This window comes from Centruroides vittatus, unplaced genomic scaffold, assembly GCF_030686945.1.
Source record: "Centruroides vittatus isolate TY-2023 unplaced genomic scaffold, ASM3068694v2 scaffold_450, whole genome shotgun sequence".
In the NCBI taxonomy this organism is placed as follows: Eukaryota; Metazoa; Arthropoda; class Arachnida; order Scorpiones; family Buthidae; genus Centruroides; species Centruroides vittatus.
The window spans coordinates 2233987-2252095 of NW_027122709.1; the positions used below are offsets into that span (position 1 = coordinate 2233987).

General features: G+C 43.5%; 1 protein-coding gene and 1 long non-coding RNA gene across 2 annotated transcripts; both read right to left on the reverse strand.

Moving 5' to 3' along the window:
• On the reverse strand, nt 1-9045 carry LOC136989215 (uncharacterized). Its single transcript, XR_010882881.1, has 3 exons — nt 8945-9045; nt 8136-8320; nt 1-132 (listed from the first exon to the last, which is right to left on the reverse strand). It is a non-coding gene; the product is annotated as an uncharacterized lncRNA (long non-coding RNA).
• Nucleotides 9046-9901: 856 nt separating this feature from the next.
• LOC136989216 (uncharacterized) lies at nt 9902-17880 on the reverse strand. The gene is given in 12 exon segments (XM_067287308.1): nt 9902-10434; nt 10515-10662; nt 10734-10814; nt 10886-11198; nt 11269-11373; nt 11451-11860; nt 11946-12038; nt 12351-12387; nt 12463-12558; nt 12968-14802; nt 14805-15092; nt 17685-17880. Coding segments are annotated over 12 exon segments (3723 nt in total). The 5' UTR covers nt 17746-17880; the 3' UTR covers nt 9902-10178.
• Nucleotides 17881-18109: the final 229 nt, after the last annotated feature.

Here is an 18109-nt window from a genome sequence, read left to right on the forward strand (position 1 = left end):
GGTGAACGTTCTATCGGGTGACATTGCTTGATATTGTCAAGGTTGCCCGACAAATGTGGAGGCGTAGCATAATCTATCAACCTTTCCTAGAGTGGTAGTTTATACGGCAGACAGAAATTGTCTTCCTCTATACTGCGATAAATAATGCAACGAAAGAAAAATACGTATAATATATCATATTTTAATTGTCCAATAGATGCATAATTTACTAAATTTATTAATAAGACATTTATAATTTAAACGTTGGTAACATCACTAATATAAAGATCGCAATTAAATGGCTACATTTTTAAGTTCTATTCGGAGAAGGTTAATGATTTTCTCCATCGATTTAGTTAAAAAAATTAAGGGTATGGATTTTATCGATAGGCGAAACAAAAAAGTATAATATATAGAGCCGGAAAGGAAAATGTAATTGTCGGTGGCTTTCTAGCGAATGGTAAAGGTGGGGAATACCGTTTACCTTTACAGTATTTCCCAAAGCACATCCACGATATACGTTTTGGTTAATGTAACCCTCGGTGCCAAGATGGCGGCTCGTCTCTAATTCCAGCAAGGAAACGGTTGGACGCACGTTCTAACCTAACCTATTCTAATAATTATGGTAATTTATTAGAATAGGTTAGAACGTGCGTCCCCACTGTTTCCTAGCTGGAATCGGAGACGAGCCGCCATCTTGGCACCGAGGGTTACACTAACCTAAGTTTTTAATAGAAATTCGAATCAAAATTGTAAAAATTAGTTTTATTTTCCGATTTTTTAAAAAAATGTCGTACTTTCCTGGAAAACTTTCTTCCGATTTTTGTAATGTTTTTCTCGGATCGATGGGTTAGATATCGCCACTTTAGATAACAGTAATTTCTTTACTAGAAATTTTTATCAATTTTCTGATCCAAACAGTGGCAACGATTTCGTGGAATATCGTTCTAGACCCTATTTATTCTCTAACCTAACCTAAAAGTTTTGGAAGAGAATTGATTCCGTCAAAGCGGAGACCAGAGAAATCTTTGCCCCTTTTTTTAGATCGACGAGTAATGCGCGAATTAAATAATTTACTTAAAGACACCGCCAAATCGTCGGCGGAAATAAATGTAACGATTTCTTTCCACCGTAACTGAAATTTTTTATAACGAAATTTCGTACACCTTCCCCTTTAAATAATGGAAAAATCCCAATTGATTCCGGTAAGATTTCACTTTTCTAGATTGATTTTTGTAAACCGATAACCAATTTTAATCGGCGGAGACTAACTTCTCGGATAGTTTTAACTTATATTATATTAAACTTCGCGGGTTTTAACCCAAAATATTCCAAGGTGCCGGGAAAAGTTAGCGGTAAATTAAGGAGGAATCGTACGGAGTCAAAAATGCCCGCACGTAACTTCGATAGTTCCTTAATAGTTCTTTGTAGTGGCAATCGATGCTTTATCCCAACGTTTATATAATTAATTTCTAATTACATTTGACTAATTTAACTGTAAAGTTTTAGAAAATATTTAATTGTATTTTAAAAATATTTGGCGGGTTAAAGACTTTTTTTTCGACTCACCTTTAATTATTTTACGCTCGTTTATTGTTTCGCGGCGGTTAATATCGTCAGACGACCGTATTCGTAAACGTCACAATTCTACTATGAGAAGGATAAAACTTAATTAATAATTCTCGGTGGCGCCATCTGAAGTTCTGTATCGATACTAAGAAACACCGGGAATAAAAATATTTATCTACCACCCGCCGATAATTTTGAAATCCGTGCGACCATTCAGAAAAAGTCGATTTATTTATACAATGGAAACATTAATAAACTAAAAAGTTAATTTTATGATTTTTTATAATTGCGGCCAAATCGTTGACAAACTTGCTGACAAATGGCCCAAAAAATTTTAGGACATTTGCCGGTCGGTAAGGGAGTAATTTCGTAGTCATCTCTCCCTATGTTACGTTTTTTTTCCCGCGGTTGATGACGGTTAGTGGGAAAACGTTAGATGGGAATTAATAAATCCGGAGGAGAAGGTATTTTTGTATATTAAAACGAACGTTATTCGTTCTCGTCACTCTTCAAAAGCTTAAAAATCACACTAACCCGGAATTAATAGCGCTTTTCCCACAACATCGTGGTAATTTCGCGCTGGCAGTTGGCGCCATTTGATAAAACGTTCCGCTTTAACGCCAATAAATTTATTTTTATTTAATTCCTCCCTATATATTTGCCATTATTCCGGACAAATTAAGGACGAGAAAAGACATCGGAAAATACGGACGTCATTTCCGGAATATGGAATCTTCAACCGCCGGGTAGACAAACTTTTCCGATAATCGTTCAGAGCGTATAAGCGCAATTAGAGAGAAAAACCAAGAGAAGAATTTTAAATAAGTTGTTCCTAATTGATTATTTACGTGTAAGAAAATATCGACCGCTCCGGAACACGGGAAAGGTAAGCGTACCAAAGGTACCACGTAACTGGGATAGGCATTTTTCCGCATTTACAAATAATAAAGGCCATCCCGGTTGCGAAATGTAGCCCGACCCTCACTTCCAATAAGTCCACGGGAGCCCTTAATTATACCAGAACAATTACCGAAATGTGGATCTATTGGCGGTTTAAACGAATTTCGTCGTCTCGGCTACCGAAAATGGTGCCTTTGCCACGTCCGGAATTACAACCGAAATAGTAACGTAGGACCAAAACGATATTTATCCATAAATTCCGACCGACACGTTTCGGTTTACGTATTGGGCACTTTGATCACCGTTTTCGGTAATTCGTTGTGACGGAGGCCGATTCCAAAGAATGGATACAAGGTCCGTTAAAGATAAAAATCGGTAAGCAATTCCGAGAATTACTTCGGAAAATACAAAATCTTGTAGAGAATTTATCGATCTCTTCACCATTGCCGGAAAATGTTTACAAATATTTCCACTTGGAATTTAAATACGGAAAGAGGCGACGTATATAAACTTCGGATACCGTAACGACGACGTTACTCCGGAAAGGGGAAACAACTTTTTCTACGTTACGTAAAATTAACGATTACCGGCTTTGGACGATACTAAACGTAACTAGCAATACAGTACGACTGAAAGTTTTCCTGTCTAGATCGATGGTTGCCTCTATTCTTAATTTCGTTACGAATGGGAATTCCCATTCGGCGAATTCGTATTCGTATATTTGACGAAATAAAAACCACCGAAGAAATGCGTCACCCCCAAGACTCGTGTACAATAATAGTAATTACGTACTGTACGTTTAATCGTGTTCGTATTGCGTACGACGTGGCGATGACGTATTTGCTCGACTAGCCGAGTCGGTCGTGCCAGTTATCACTGGCACGTCACGGCGTTATATTGATTGGGAACTTGGTTATGATTAGATATGCGTAATTACTGTTATACAATGCGGCTTTTAGTTGCTATATAATGCCCAGTCTGATTGCAAAAATAAAAAATATTCATTCGTTGCCGATTCGCCCTCCAAAACGTAAATTGCGGCTTGTAACCCCCTAAAACGCAATAAACGCCCTCAAGAGCCGTATAGAGTACACAAAATACTATTGAAACAGCATGGGCAAGAAATAGAAATGAGTTTAAAACGCCGAGATTGCAAATACACGTACGAAGCAAAACCAATATGGCCGACAAACACGACGTAATACAAGGGCGTGCGTAACGATACAACGATGCATCGACCTAATAAACGGTCAAATACGATTGGTTCCACAATTTAAAAAAATAAAGTTCTAACGTGAAACTTTTTATGCTTATACTGGTACGTTACGCATAAAGTTATAACGGGTCTTTTTATAACGTAAAGTACTGTACAGTACGTCGTGCGCAAACTCGCTATTATGGCATTTCCAACTTCTTATCTCGTAGAAAAAGGATTTTGCGCCATTGTTCGGTTATCGTCCGAACAAAGGAATCGTCCGCAAATAATTCACAAAGGTGATTTAAGATTATTACTTTCCCGGCTGTTATATATAATACAGGAAAAGTATGGAGGACGATTTTTTTCGCCCTCTTTGAACTTAATAACTCACGAGCTTTTAGTCGAAAATTTCTGAAATTTAGCAGGAAAGTTTGCGTATTAGGGGAATCGATGCTATTAAATTTTGATGGTTTAAAGGTCGATGGGGTGTGGAGATAAAGAGGGTCGTGTGTGTCTCCGGTAAGGCCGACTTTTACTCGTTGTTAATATTTACAATTTTTTATAAAACCCGTCCCTACTCTCAAAATTAAGCTTTTGGTCATTTTATAATAGTTAAAAATATTAAAAATTTTAAAATAAAATATCATAACAGATGGCGCCACCATATTCCGCCGGGAAAGTTAAGCAACTCTTTGCTGGATTTTTTAAACTAGTTTCGATTCGAATATAAACAAATTAGTTTAACCTCGTCGACATCGAGGATAGAGTTAATAATAATTATTTATCTTTAAACGTCAATTTTAGAGTTATATGTTATTTTTGAGAAATAACAAAGCAATATTTGATAAATTTTAAAGAGGGCGATATTATATATGCGATACTTATGAAAGGGACAATAATTTTGGAAAGATTAAGAAACACCGATCTAACCCACTGGAAAACGGAACGGACACGGGCTGTCCCGCCTGACACCGCTCGTACTATTATGTCACACCGCGCTCTTACGAAGCATTAATGTCGAGAACGAAGTTAAATGGATGAAAGACGAGAACAGATAATAAAAACCTTAGGGGCTGGTGACCTTCGATTAATTATGTATGAACTTCCGGGTCGGTAAGTTACGTTATTTCAATTCAAAAATTTTCACTCGAAAGCAATTAATAGATGGCAACCGGCACGACTCTATTGTTAAAGGAAAAGTATAGTGTACGGGGGCAAGTCACTACTAATCTGAAGTGGAGAGCATAAATTAAAAATATGATTATAAATTGCAGCCCGGTTTTGTAATGATGTTTTTCTAATATAACTTGTTTATTACAGTCACAAGTTTATCGTTTCTTAAGTGGTAATTTATAAGCCAAGTGCAAAAGTCATTCAAACATGCAAATCCGCCCATGTATTTCGAATCTCAAGTTTTCAGTATTTATATTCCTCAAAATCATTTCCTGGATATTGTTAAATTGCTTTGATCTTGTGTCACAGAGGTAACATTTCCGCGTTGAAGTTGTTTCAGTTACTAAAATACAATTACATGCCCGAACTGGACGATTTCATAGAAGAAACGTTTCAATCGTTCAAAAATTACTGCTCAAACACACCACAAAAACAAGTCGAAAAAATTCAAAAAACGGCGCCGCAGCTAATTCGCTTCGATTTCGCGCTCTCTGGTGAAAAAAGGGGGCAAGTCAATAGACATTTCAATTCCGTTTTGTTTATGCCCAGTTTCTGGTATATAATAAGGTATGTATTTAGCATTTCGTCGTTTTGACTTTTTGCCAGGTTTGCCAGTTCTTTTATAAGTTTATTGATGAGACTATGTCTCGTCTCTAAAATCGCGCTGCTATCAACGGCTGCATACATTAGAGGTATAAAGGAGTAAATGTCAAAAGTCGCAATTTGGCACAGAGTATTTACTACCCAAATCAGGCGAACATAAAATAAACCAGACTTGTAGGTAGTCGGGGGACCAAGGACTACGTCAAAAGAAAATACGAAATGCTTAAACTGTTTCTACAAACAGGCACGAGAGCAAAATTTGCGCACGCGTTGCTGGCGCTCTCCGAGACATGGTCTTGTCCCAAACATGGCTTGGCCGTTTTACTTTTTTTTTATTTAAAATAATAATAATAGTAAATTCCGCACTAAAATCAACAACTAACGATTGCCCGCCCAAACATTTTTATAAAAGAAGTAACAAAATTAAATTCATAGACAAATTTAACTTTCTATAATAAGATAAAAAAATTAAGGTAGATCCCGAAAGAAGATAATTTTTCAAAGAAAACAATTGCTGGGCGACGAACCTGGTCGGTCCGGAATTTTGGCAAGGTCCGTGGAGATTTCGTAATCATTTTGGCTGGATTCTCCCGGCAGAAAGATGGTTCAGACGGGCCAATCGTCTTTAATATATTCTAAATAAGATTTTCATGGCATCCATTAATTCTTCTCAAGCAAAATACCACGGATCCGAAACGGTGGCAAATTTCCCAACATAAATTCTCTGGTAATAAACGTAAATACTCGGCTATCCAGCGACTTTTTCGCTCTTTGTTATTGGATCCTGGAAGGAAAATGCCACGGACGTTACACCCCCCGCCTCCATATACAATAACTAAGGTGGCCACGGACTTCCCAGTAATCGATCGATAGAAACGCTTCTGGTATTTATTACGACTCGATCTCGGATCGACCAATTAACACTTTGCAGGCTGGTAATGCCGCTCGCACGTACAATGTGTACATTTGTATATTATGTTGGGCACGCACAATTCGATACCCGGCCGTAACGCTCCACGGATAAAGGATACTATTGTTAAAATAATCGCCCGCCGCCTTTTATTGTTATTTAATATTGTTTAGGTCGAACCGGCTTATTTTTTCTTTCTTTCTCTTTTACCGAAATTTATTTACTGCCCGAAATTTAGGTTAAAGTTTACGAGAGAGAGAATCGTACGTCCGGGCGCGTTACGCCCCAGACCGGAAACAAAACCGAAAATGTCTGGGACGCCGATAGATGGCGGCGTAGGAATAATTTACTGGTCGGCCCGGACTCGTCCGGAAATCGTAATTCGGCGGCGCGTTCCGAATGCCGAAGAGACCGATAATTTCTTCCTACCCCCACTCTCTTTCCGTCATTTCTTCTGCAATTAAATAATTAGACCGAAATATTCAAAATACTTGAACCATCGTTTTTCTAATCGGAAAATTCTCTATTATTATTATTATTATTATTAAAGAAGAGCAAAATTAACGGAGAAGAGAAGACATTCCATCAATCTCTACTATCCGAAAAATTGGCCATTTGCAAAAAATTATCTTTAATTTTAAGCGAGAGATGGCGCCACTATATATTCTAAATAAAAAGAACGGACGAATGACCGAAGTCGATAGACAAATTGGTAATAACGTTGAGGTTATTACGCGCAAGATTCACTTCCGTTAAGATTTTACTCTAATCGTATTTCATCAACAAGTAAAAATAAATAAATAAATAAATAAAATTTCGCCAGAACAGCTCCATTCTTGGCAGTTTCAGGGTTTCGATTTCGGGAATGGACGGAAAGTCTGGCCCGGCGCAAGAGTGTTGTCGAAGGAAGATTTCGGCGACACATTTTATTAATTAACGGATAACGAAACCGTTCAGGCTACGGTAATTGGAGACGATTTCTCGTCCGTATTTGGCTATCAGAGACAAAAAGATACCGCACCGCACACTTTCTTCCTTCTCTCTTTCTATTCCCCTTAAAAAAGTCCGATTATTAAATCGCATCGGGGGAAACGGGAGATTCGTTTCCTCGGCAAAAAATCCCAAATTTTTGACGACTTAACGTATAAAAATTGTAATTAATTGAAGACAGTCTTTCGCCTTTCATTAACCTTTCTTCGTTTTGATTTTTCCGTTCCTCGTGTTTTACGTGGAGTGCGTGCGGAAGAGGACAATGCTTCCGATCTGTTGATAACTACCTCGGTGGTTCTCTCACCGTAAAATTATCGTAACGATTAATAAAAATGGAGGTATTTCCGACTAGGAATATTTTCCGAATTTTAAGAGGCGAAAAAAGAAAGGAAGACGTTTACAATGGCGGGGATAACGTCTTTATACAAAAATACGCCGCCAGATGGCGTACGCTGGTGCTTTGATTACGTAGTTTCCTATCTCATTAAAAAAGTTTTGCCTTTAAATTAAAGAAAGTTGTAATAATAGGGAGGCCAGATAACTTTCTCCCGAAAATCGATTCTCCATAATTAGTATATTTATTGAACATAGATCAAAGTTAAGACGTTAGATCACGTGACCAGCCGCTCCGGTGGATGATCGGGAGATATTCCGAGGGACCGGTCGGTCGCTTAGCAACGGCATTATCGTCCCCTTCCTTTCCATCCTTCGATCGCTGGGTCACGTGGCCGGGGTCACGTGACAGAGACGATCGAAGATTTTCGAGAGTCGCCGACGCGATTCTCTCATTTATCGTAAAAATGGTCATTTTACCGTTTAATTATATTTCGGAAAGACGTCGATTTATCGTCCGGATGTTTCGCTAGAAATTAATAAATACGGACGGCGAAACATCCATTCGTATGGCAACTCGACTACGCTCGAGACGGTCGCCCCCTCTCGGAATAATCCGACACCTTTAAATTCTCGTTTGGCCGAACGATTCACCGGTTAAATATCTAAAGAGAAATTTAAAAAAAATAAAAAATAAAAAAATAACACAAACCTAATTACTTGTAAATTAAGTAGAACAATTGCTTAAAATGCAATAAAGAGCTCTCTTCCGAAACATTGATTTAAATATCCGGTACCAGATGGCAGCACGTAAATAATTACAATTACCGACTCTAATTACGTTTCGAACAATTAAACGCAAACTTTTAAAAAATTGTTTAGAAACGAAATTAGATTGAATCGTTAATTTTTTTTAAAAAAAAGAAAGGGAAATGTTCGGGGGAGGAAAAAGTAGTCGGATTTAAGAACGGATGGCCATTACGTCATTAGGAGTTGTTTAGGAAGAGAAAACGATTTGGTGACGTCACGGCCGTGTACCTGCGGCCGACGAGAGTCGGTTCAAGTAGGTCAGAGCGTAGACCGAGTCGTAAGCGAGTGGAAAGACGATTAAACGTAGGAAAGGGTGAGAAAGGACGGTCGGAAGTTCGGAAAAAAATCCGCGATTACCGCAGCTGTCGGAAAACCAGATCGATGGTAGCTCGAAGATACCATTAAGTGCGTAGGTAAGGCCGGCGCCAAGATGGGCTCGCAAATCCTTAAAATCAATAACATTTTACGAAATTACCCACCGCGAGGAGTCCGAAAGCCACGTCGCACTCCTCGGTGCAAAATATCCCGAAAATTGACCACACCGGAAACGTACCGATAGGAAATAATAGTTTGTGAAAAGTACGAACGGGGGCGCCGTGTGGTTATTTTGCACGCGGGGCTACTTACGGTAACGAAGCGGGTCTAAAAATGTCTGGATTGCAAAACGACACTTTGCGGACGTTGTTACTATAGCAACAGATGACGTCACGGCCTATCTCTTCAATCAATATCGGACATCTTAAACAATAAACATTACCTGCGTCGGCACGGACGAAAAGTCCGTTTCTTTTTCCACGCCGAAAACTCGACCGGAACGCCGTGACGTCACGGGAGTCGACCCCGATCGCGCGCGTGGCTGGTATAATTACGTTTATCTGGAGACGCCCGTAGACGAAAGACCGATCGGCATCCGAAACGGACGCGTTCCGGAGGACGTTCGTCGGTCCGCACGTCGTTTCCATGGAAACCATCCAGTCAACAACGATCACGTGACAGATTCGGAAATAACCGCGGCTTCGTCACCCTCGGACGGGGCTGTCGAACGGAAATTTTCGAAATTCGGTGACGAAAGTGACTAAGTTTCGGAGTGTCGCCATTTTATTTTTAGTCAAAAGGAATTCGTTCCGATACTAGGAGCGATTAGATGGAAGAATAGTGAGGTCTGGAGGGGTTATCGATCGAGATTCGAACTCGAGGCGAGTTCGTCGACCGTGGCGAAAATTGTCTTAACTTCCGACAAATTTGGATTTCCGATAGTCGACATTCTCATTTTATCTTTTAATAAAAATAGAGAACGAAAAAGCAATGTCTATCGGGGTTTACACCCCCGGGTTGGCAATCGGCCAGTTCGACTCGGGCATCAACTCTACCCTTACCACGTCACAATTATCCGGCGCTAGACGTCACTCGAGACGGCTGCAAACACAGAAGACACGTGACGTTGGGAGATTTTAATATTAAGCAAAACACGGATACAGAGTTTCTCTCGTTCGGAGCACAAACACGACACGTCACGAATACATAGGAACTACACTGCCGTTATCTACATATGTACAGTGCGAGAGGAGGCCATGCCGAGAAGTCTTCCTCGCACGATTTATTTTTTTTTTTTTTTTTGTTTTTTGGCCGCCGCACGGAAGATGAGAACGTCCGATCTCCCTCGTACCCGTAATCACATCACAGTTATCGCTTCGAAGTGGCACGTGGCGGTGTCTATCGGAGCGTGACGGTCTCGATGCCCAATACTTCACGAATATTGTTGTCCAATTTGACGACGGATACCGTCGATCCCGGTTCCTCCACCGGCGGTTTGCTCGAACCCGTTAACAGCTGACTGCTCAAGCTACTCGTTTCGAATTCGGTTTTGGTCACGCTGACGATCTCTATGTGACTGTGAACCCTCCGAAATTCCTCTATCGTCAGTCCCGTCTGTTTGAGCACGTCCGACAGACGTAGGTAATTGTGTGGCCTGAAAAAAAAGACAGGTAAGAAGCGCGTGAGAAAACGGCCAGGAGTGGAGGAGGTCGGTAAAGGGGAGGAAGTACTCACACTTTGCCCGCGGTTCCGGATAAGTGGATGCGAAAGGTGGGTAGATGGGGTTTGTCGCTGATCTCGAACAGAAAGTCGTCTTCGTTCTCGTCCGCTTCGTTGTCGGATGGCACGCTTTCGAATATGCAGTATCCGTTTTCGGGTGGATCTAAAGGGGAACCAGGCTGTAAAAAACCGTGGGGGAGAAACGACAGGAGTTTTTAGCGGCGGTATATTTACCGAGAGACGATACGGAACCGTAAAATATCCAAGGAAGGACGGGATGTTTGTCGTATTCTCCACTGTTGTCGGCTATATAACCTGGGAAAAGTGCGGCCGTCAGTGTAGCCGGGAGCATAAAAGTTGGAAAGGAGTATTTAAACGGAGTTTACCTCTGAGGAATTCCTTCATGATGTTGGAATGAGTCAACTTGAGCGGAGTCATTCCGGAATACGTGGCGATGGTGGGATCCGCTCCGAAAGAGAGCAACAAGCGCACCACTTCTATGTGATCGTTTTCCACCGCGTCGTGAATGGGCCTTATTCCCCCCGCGGCGCTGGCATTTACGTCGGCACCGAACTGCAACAGGGAACGAGAGATGTTGACGTGTCCTCTGCTGCAGCACTCGTGCAGCGGAGTGTACCCCGCGTTATCGCGAGCGTTGACTTCGCAGTAATTAGTTTCCAGACAGTAGAGCACCACCTCCTGAAAACAAAGGCCGAAACGTTAGTTACCGCTGGCTCGTACTCGTCCCTCACCCGCCACAGACACGTACCGAATAGCCCAATCTGGCGGCTCTGTGAAGCACCGTTTCTCCCAAAGCTTTGTTGACCATCAGTCGCTTGAGATCGGGAGGTACTCCACCCGTTTCCGACGCCGTCTGAAAAATAAAGTCCATTACTCGGATCGACCGATCGTTTTGCCCAAAGTTTCGACAAGGACCAACGACCGACCGACCTTCCTCTCCTTGTCCAGCAACAACAGGCGATTGCGGCGATTCTTCAAGAGCTGCAAACGACGTCTCTGTTGTTCTCCCGAAGGTTTTATTTTCTTCTTTCCTCGATTGATCATATCGAGTCCCGAACGAAAATGGCGCCGACGACACTTGTAAGGTCTCCATTGAAGGTTCAGCTGAGACAAAACGGGTCGTTCCTGCTTGGGCTTTCTTTCCTTCTCTTCTTCGTCCGTTTGTTGTTGCTGTTGTTCTTTGTGCAGCGACGTCTTCTCTTTGTAGAGTCGAGCCAACAGACGTTTCCTCAGCTTCCTCTTGGCTCGAAATCCCGCCAAGCGCTTGGCTTCCCGACGTAATTCCTCCTCGTAGGCGGCATTCTTGTTGTATTTTTTCGTGTGATTGGCATATTTGTGAGCTAAAAAGACATCCCCACCTTTCTCTCTCAATCCAATTAAAAATCAATATTTTATATTCTCGTCTATCGTAAATTACAGACTTACCCGCCGATTGGTTTCTCGTACGAGAAGACAGAACTTCTGGCTTAAAATCTACGAAGGCACTCTTGTTGTAAGTTCTCCTACCCGCAGCATCCCCTACGGTAAATCACACTTGAGAAACGAGGGCAAGAAGCAAGAAAATACGTCACGTACGGCGGTGGCTTACAAATAATATCCGAGGGGTGAAATAATTACTTTACTTATTTACACCGGGGCGTAGAAATAAAAAGCGATAAGATTAACGAAAGTAAATAGAGTTGTCTCCGGGAGAATTGATACGGGCGGAAGGAGAGAAATGCATTAAGAGTGTTTCGTCCGGCGAAACGTACTTTTTGTAGTTTAGAGCGAGCACCGACACTCGTATTATTATCTAATAATAATTAAGCGGTAATAACGAAAAGAACTTACTGGGAAATGCCGTTTCGTCGGCTTCCAGAGCCATAACCTGCGAGACAAAAAGACGAATTACGCGCTGCACGTCGATAATAATACGCCGTCTATCGAATGGAAAAGTTCTTACCTCTTTCGATTTTATGGTTTTGTTGCATTTCGGACGGGATGGAGAATGATGGATGTTTTGCTCTTTCTCCAATTTTTCAAATCTCAACATCGCACGCTATTATTATACAAAACAAATATCACTTTTAATAATTTCCTAGAGAAATTCTTCCTCGACGGTGGCTACCGCCATCCCCTCTAAAGTTAGATCGGGAGAGAATCGATTGGATCGATCGATCCCCCTGATTAAATCTATCGACCGGAGAAGTCGGTAACGAAGTCATCGATCCGACTTTCCATTATCAATCCCCAATTTCTTTTGTTTTTTCAAACAATTAATTGGACATTTACAATTTAAGAATGCCACTTTATTCCCGGAAACGATTATTCTTAAAACGTACCGTACGTAACCCGGCTGAAAAAATGGTAATTTGGCCGGGGGGAGGCGAAGTAGCCACGCGTTGCAAATCGACTTTTGAATATCTTAATCAATCGGCGGGGAGGGAGTTTAGAAACGAGTCATTTACCTGCAAAGCTCTTTCTTCGCGTCCTAATTGCGAGGGATCGGCGAATAAGTCGGTGGCTTTCGATCGCTTCTTTTCGGCCACGTAACCTTCGGAATCGGCCAAACACTCCAACATCGACCTCTTTCTTCCGGGTTTGGACGAATCTCGACTGCAGTCCGAAAGCGCCTCCAACTTGTCCCCCTCTCCGCCGGCCTCCGTCGAAGCGGGAGTCGACACCCGAAAATTGGCGGCCGCGTTCGTATCACAGGCGGGTGTCGACGTCAGCAGTTTCTTCAACACGTTGGACTCCCGACGTTCCTCGTGTTTGTCCGGGTTGACGGGTGTCGGGACCTCCGTCGGGAAACACTCTTCCCTGGATTTGGGGTCCTCCGCCGACGTCGTGGACGGCGGCGCCGGGGATTTCAGACGAAAAACCGCCGACAGATCGTCCAGGTCGCTGAAAGTGGGAGGAAGAGGGAAGGAAGAATCGAACCCGTCGTTGCGGGGAAACAGGGGTTCCGAGTGCTGCGACGTCTGAGGCGCGCCGTCTAGCGTCAGTTCCTCGATGAGAGGTTTGGGGGGAGGTATGGAGATTCGCGTGGGTTCGGATGCGGGGGCCGAGGAGACGGCGGCGATCAGTTGGGGAGGGCCCAGCGGACTAGAAACGCTATTGTACACGTCCACGGGCATTCTGGATTCGTCGGGTCGGACCGCTTCCAAACAGGGCGGAGCCGTGGGCTCCGTCTCCACCGCCGTCCGTTTGATCGTTCTCCACGAGTCGTCGTGGTCCAAGGGGTACTTTTGTCTGTCGTCCAACTCCGCCATCACCTGCTTCCAGGCGGCGGTGAACACGCTGTTGTTGGAACTGTCTTCCTCGATCACTATGACGTCGTCGTCGTCGTTCCTGGCCTCGATGTTGATCTCGTCCAGACCCCCGTATCTCGCTCGGATCTCTTGACTGTTCGACGATACCTGCCGATTCTTGTCGGAGATTGGAAGTCCCGGGAAATCGCGCGCGGTGCGGGGGCTCTCCTTCTGGTTACCCCCCGCGCCTTCCTTTCTTTTCAGGACGGGTGACGAAGCGGGTGCGACTACTTTGGTGGGTGGAACGGCCGACAGACCGGACGTCCAGTTCGTGGGTCCCAACTGGGTGACGTTCTTGTTCTCCGCGCAGGTCGGCGGCACGCAGTAATTGTTCTGAGGAAGACAGTATTCGGAAGAACGAGGATCTACCGCGGGGTACCGATAATTGTTGACGGTCGTCTTGGATCTATTGTCTTTGGTAGGCATACAGGGAGTATTTTGCATACAGTAGCCGTAGTGCGTGGCGGTGGCCACGTGTTGCGGAACCTGCTGTTGTACCGGTCTCGCCACCTGTTGGGGTTGTTGATCGCAAAAACGTTGCAAGTGGTCGGTGTAGTGAGCGTGATCGTATCCGTTCACGCCGTTTACGCGTCCCGCGGAGTGATGATGGTGCATCTTGTCCTTCGACGGGTCCATACCCGACATGTCGGGGAAGAGAGTGTAAGACGGTAGCACATTATTCGTCAGTCCTTGCTGGTTGTAGACGGGGCGTTTGATGTCGCCGTTAAAGTTCTGCGCGGGATGGATGGGTAGAGTGGTCATGGGATCCACGTACGGCACGGGTTGCGATTGATTCCTCATGGGTTTGGTCACTCGCTGGTGTTCGTGCTGCAATAAGTTGGACATCATGGGGTGATGAGAGCCCAGAGAATTGGCCGCGTTCGACGCCACGGTCCTGTTGTCCACGCAATATTGAGACGTCATGGGGGGCAGAACCCCCACCGAATGATCCGGAGCTCTGTACGGAACGCGGAAAGAGGCCGGTCGAAGAACGGTTCGGCCCCGACGTTGTTGGGAGCCATCTGACGTCCCAGGTTGTTGAAAGACTGCGACGTCACGAAACCCAGCAGCTTTCTGTGCTCCATCAAGAATTCGGCCGTCGATTCCGGTGTCTGCCGGACCGTCTTCAACGACAGATCCAGCGGAATTTCTCGTTCTCGACCAGGAGTCAATAAGGGCACGTCGACGGGACCACCCATGTTGTTATGGCGCGGATCAAACGTCCGGACACTAGGAAAGGAACTTGGATAGTACATCTTACGGAGTACCCCTTCAGTTTTCTCTGAAACGATAAAAAAATTCGCACGTCAGCCAACACTCGTTCTAACTTTTAAATTAGAATTCCGCGCGCGTAACGTGTTCTTCCGCTCGTAACGTCAACGAGACCAAAAAAGATTAGCCGAGTGAGACGATGATTCACGAATCCCGAAACGACCCTGACGAAACGGAAAACAATCCCGATTTCCCGACGACCTTAACTTCCCAACGAAACGTGTCGTCACGTCTCGCGCTAAGGGTGTGCGAGCTTATCGCGCACATAAATCGTGACGTCGTCGGAGGCACGAAAATATGGAAATTCTTAATAAATTAAGATCCCATTCAATATTTTAAAAACTAATATAAATACGTTCGATGTATTTTAACGGATCGTTAACTTTATATATATATAACGTATATTTAAACCACTGGCATTTTACAGACGATAACATTGTTTACATTCGAAACGTCAGACGGCAACGATACTTCGGTTACTACGTAAATAGCGCCCGAAAGGGTCGAAGAGACGAGTGCGCAGATTATAAACCGCTTTACGAACTGCCAGCGGATAATTTCCCTCCGTTTGTACGGAAGTTTCGAGGTTAGGGTGAGGAAAAGTAAGAATCAAAAAACGGCTTTTTTTGAATAATACGTCCGTCGGTAGGTACTGAGAAAGAATAAATTGGTTTACGGTACGGTGTTAGGCGATTCTCTTCCAGTAAAATTGACGCAATGCGACACCAGCATGTAGATAAAACTAGTTAGTTCCAAAGGTGTGTGAGGCTATACAAGTTGCACAACTGGAGATGTTGTACGGGTAAAGGGACGACGCGAGGAATTGTGGGAACGGCTAGGCCGGATACGAAAGAACAAGGACCCTGCTGCACTGCAGACTAGCGGTTGTCGTCGCGCTTTAGTCTAGTTTCCGTCGCGAGAATTAAAATAAAGCCAAGATCAATTTCGCCTCCCGATTCTACAAAAGTTTCCGACGACGGACGATTTCTTCCGTTCGATTCTGCTAAATTATTCTTTATTACACCACGGAAAGCCGGGAAATCGAATATATCCGAGCATCCGTCCGACTAATCTCTTTTTTATCCGAGTTTACTTATCTACTTACGCGCGCGAACTACGCCACACTACTCCATTATATTATATATATTGTCGGCGTGGAAAGAAATTTTCTGACCGAGAACAAAGACTGGAAATTTTAAAAGAAAATAATTAGAAAAAAGGAAATACTCGATCGATTCGAAAACGAGAAAACTCGAAGCCGGTTCGACGAAAAAATGTCGACCGTCACTTCCCAAGAATACTTTTTTATTTTTAATCGAACGACGAAGGATTTCGAATTGCCACACCGTCTAAAACGAACGTTCGAATTACGTCATTTTTACGGATAAATAATAACTGCGAGTGCAACTCTAAAGCGGACTTCCGTTACGAAAATATCACACCAAAGTATCTGTTTTTTTTTATATTTTTCTCACCCCCTCGGATAATTATTTGTCTCCGGCACACAATGAGGAATTTACGCACGTTACCGGGCTAAACAATTAGAAAACTACGCAACGGTAGAGTCATTCGGTGTAATAACTCAACGAATACGGTCGAAAAAAAAGTCTTCGTCAATTATTGGAACTGGGTCGAGATTACGACGGGGAAAAGTCGACGGACGATTCGTTATAACGAAGAAAAAACGATTAAGAGCGTGACGGACGGACCAAGACGAGCTTCCTCCCCTCGGCAAGGTAAAGATTGGAGGATTTAAAATTACGCACTTTCGACGAAACCGGGAGCGTTATTTAACGAAAACGTTTAAGTCGTCGGCAACTTTTAAAAGAGTAATTCGAATAACAATAATAATTGGGAATTGGATTAAAGGAGTTTTAATAGAACGTGTCCCGGCGAATTAAACGCTACTTTGTAGGAAATAAAAAGAAATGTATTCGATTCGATTCCCCCGGAACAATAGCGTCATTCTTCTCCTTTCGCCCCGCCATCGACGATAACGTCGGTCGTTTACCGTTACAGCGCCTTATAGTATATATATATTTACCCCGATATAAAGTAATAAAGGTGAGCTAAAAAAAGTTAATCGGAAGCTAAAAAAAAGAAGAAAATAAATTATGATAATTTGTTAGACGTCGTTATAATTATTTACGTCCAACCGGAAGGAATATCGATTTAAAATTCATAGCGAAAGGACGAAGTAATGCCGACCGGAGACGAATAAAAGTGGTAAAATGAAAATATCCCGTCGTGCCCGGTTATTAAAGACGAGCAACAGATTAGGATTAATAAAAGTAGTGACCTAAGATGGCGCGATCCCTTCTATATATACGTGTGTGTAGTGTGCATGTGCGCGTGTGCGCGCGCCAGAGACGGTATCGATCCGGATCGCACCCATCTTCCGAGAAAGGAAAAAACGTGGAGGAAACGAGATAAAGGATCACGCGCCGCGAGTTTTTAAGGAAAAAAAAAACATTCAATTAATCCGATAAATATTTATACGTCGACCGTTACGGGTGTCGGTCCCACCCCGACGACTTTATCGCGGGGGGAGAGGGGCGAAGGTCTTTCGTCGTTTAGATTTATTCTAAAAATCGTAACTTACTTTGTTGCCAAAATCCAAAAGCGTAGCCAACGACTCGATAAGTATCCTGGAGCTGACTCATCACATACTAACGCGCGACGAGAAGAGAAGTACTACGTACTGTACATACGCGCCACCGGCTACGTTTTGGCACCCGCGTAATTACGCGTAGTTTGTTTACGCCGGTCGGTGGGTCCGACGGAAGGCGTCGAGTTTAATTTTCCAGCGGGGGAGAGGGGGCAGAGAGGAGGTCGTTCCGCGCGCAACCCGAACTTCCCCCCACCGGGCCTTGGAGTGCGGGGGTATCTATTTACCGACAAAAGTAAAGTACCGGGAACCGGTTCCGTCGTCTCCGAGCGGGGAGAGCCGGCAGGAATCTCGTCCTTTTATAATCGATGCCGGGCGCGGAATGCCGCCGGGGGCCCCAACGTTTTTCCACTTTTATC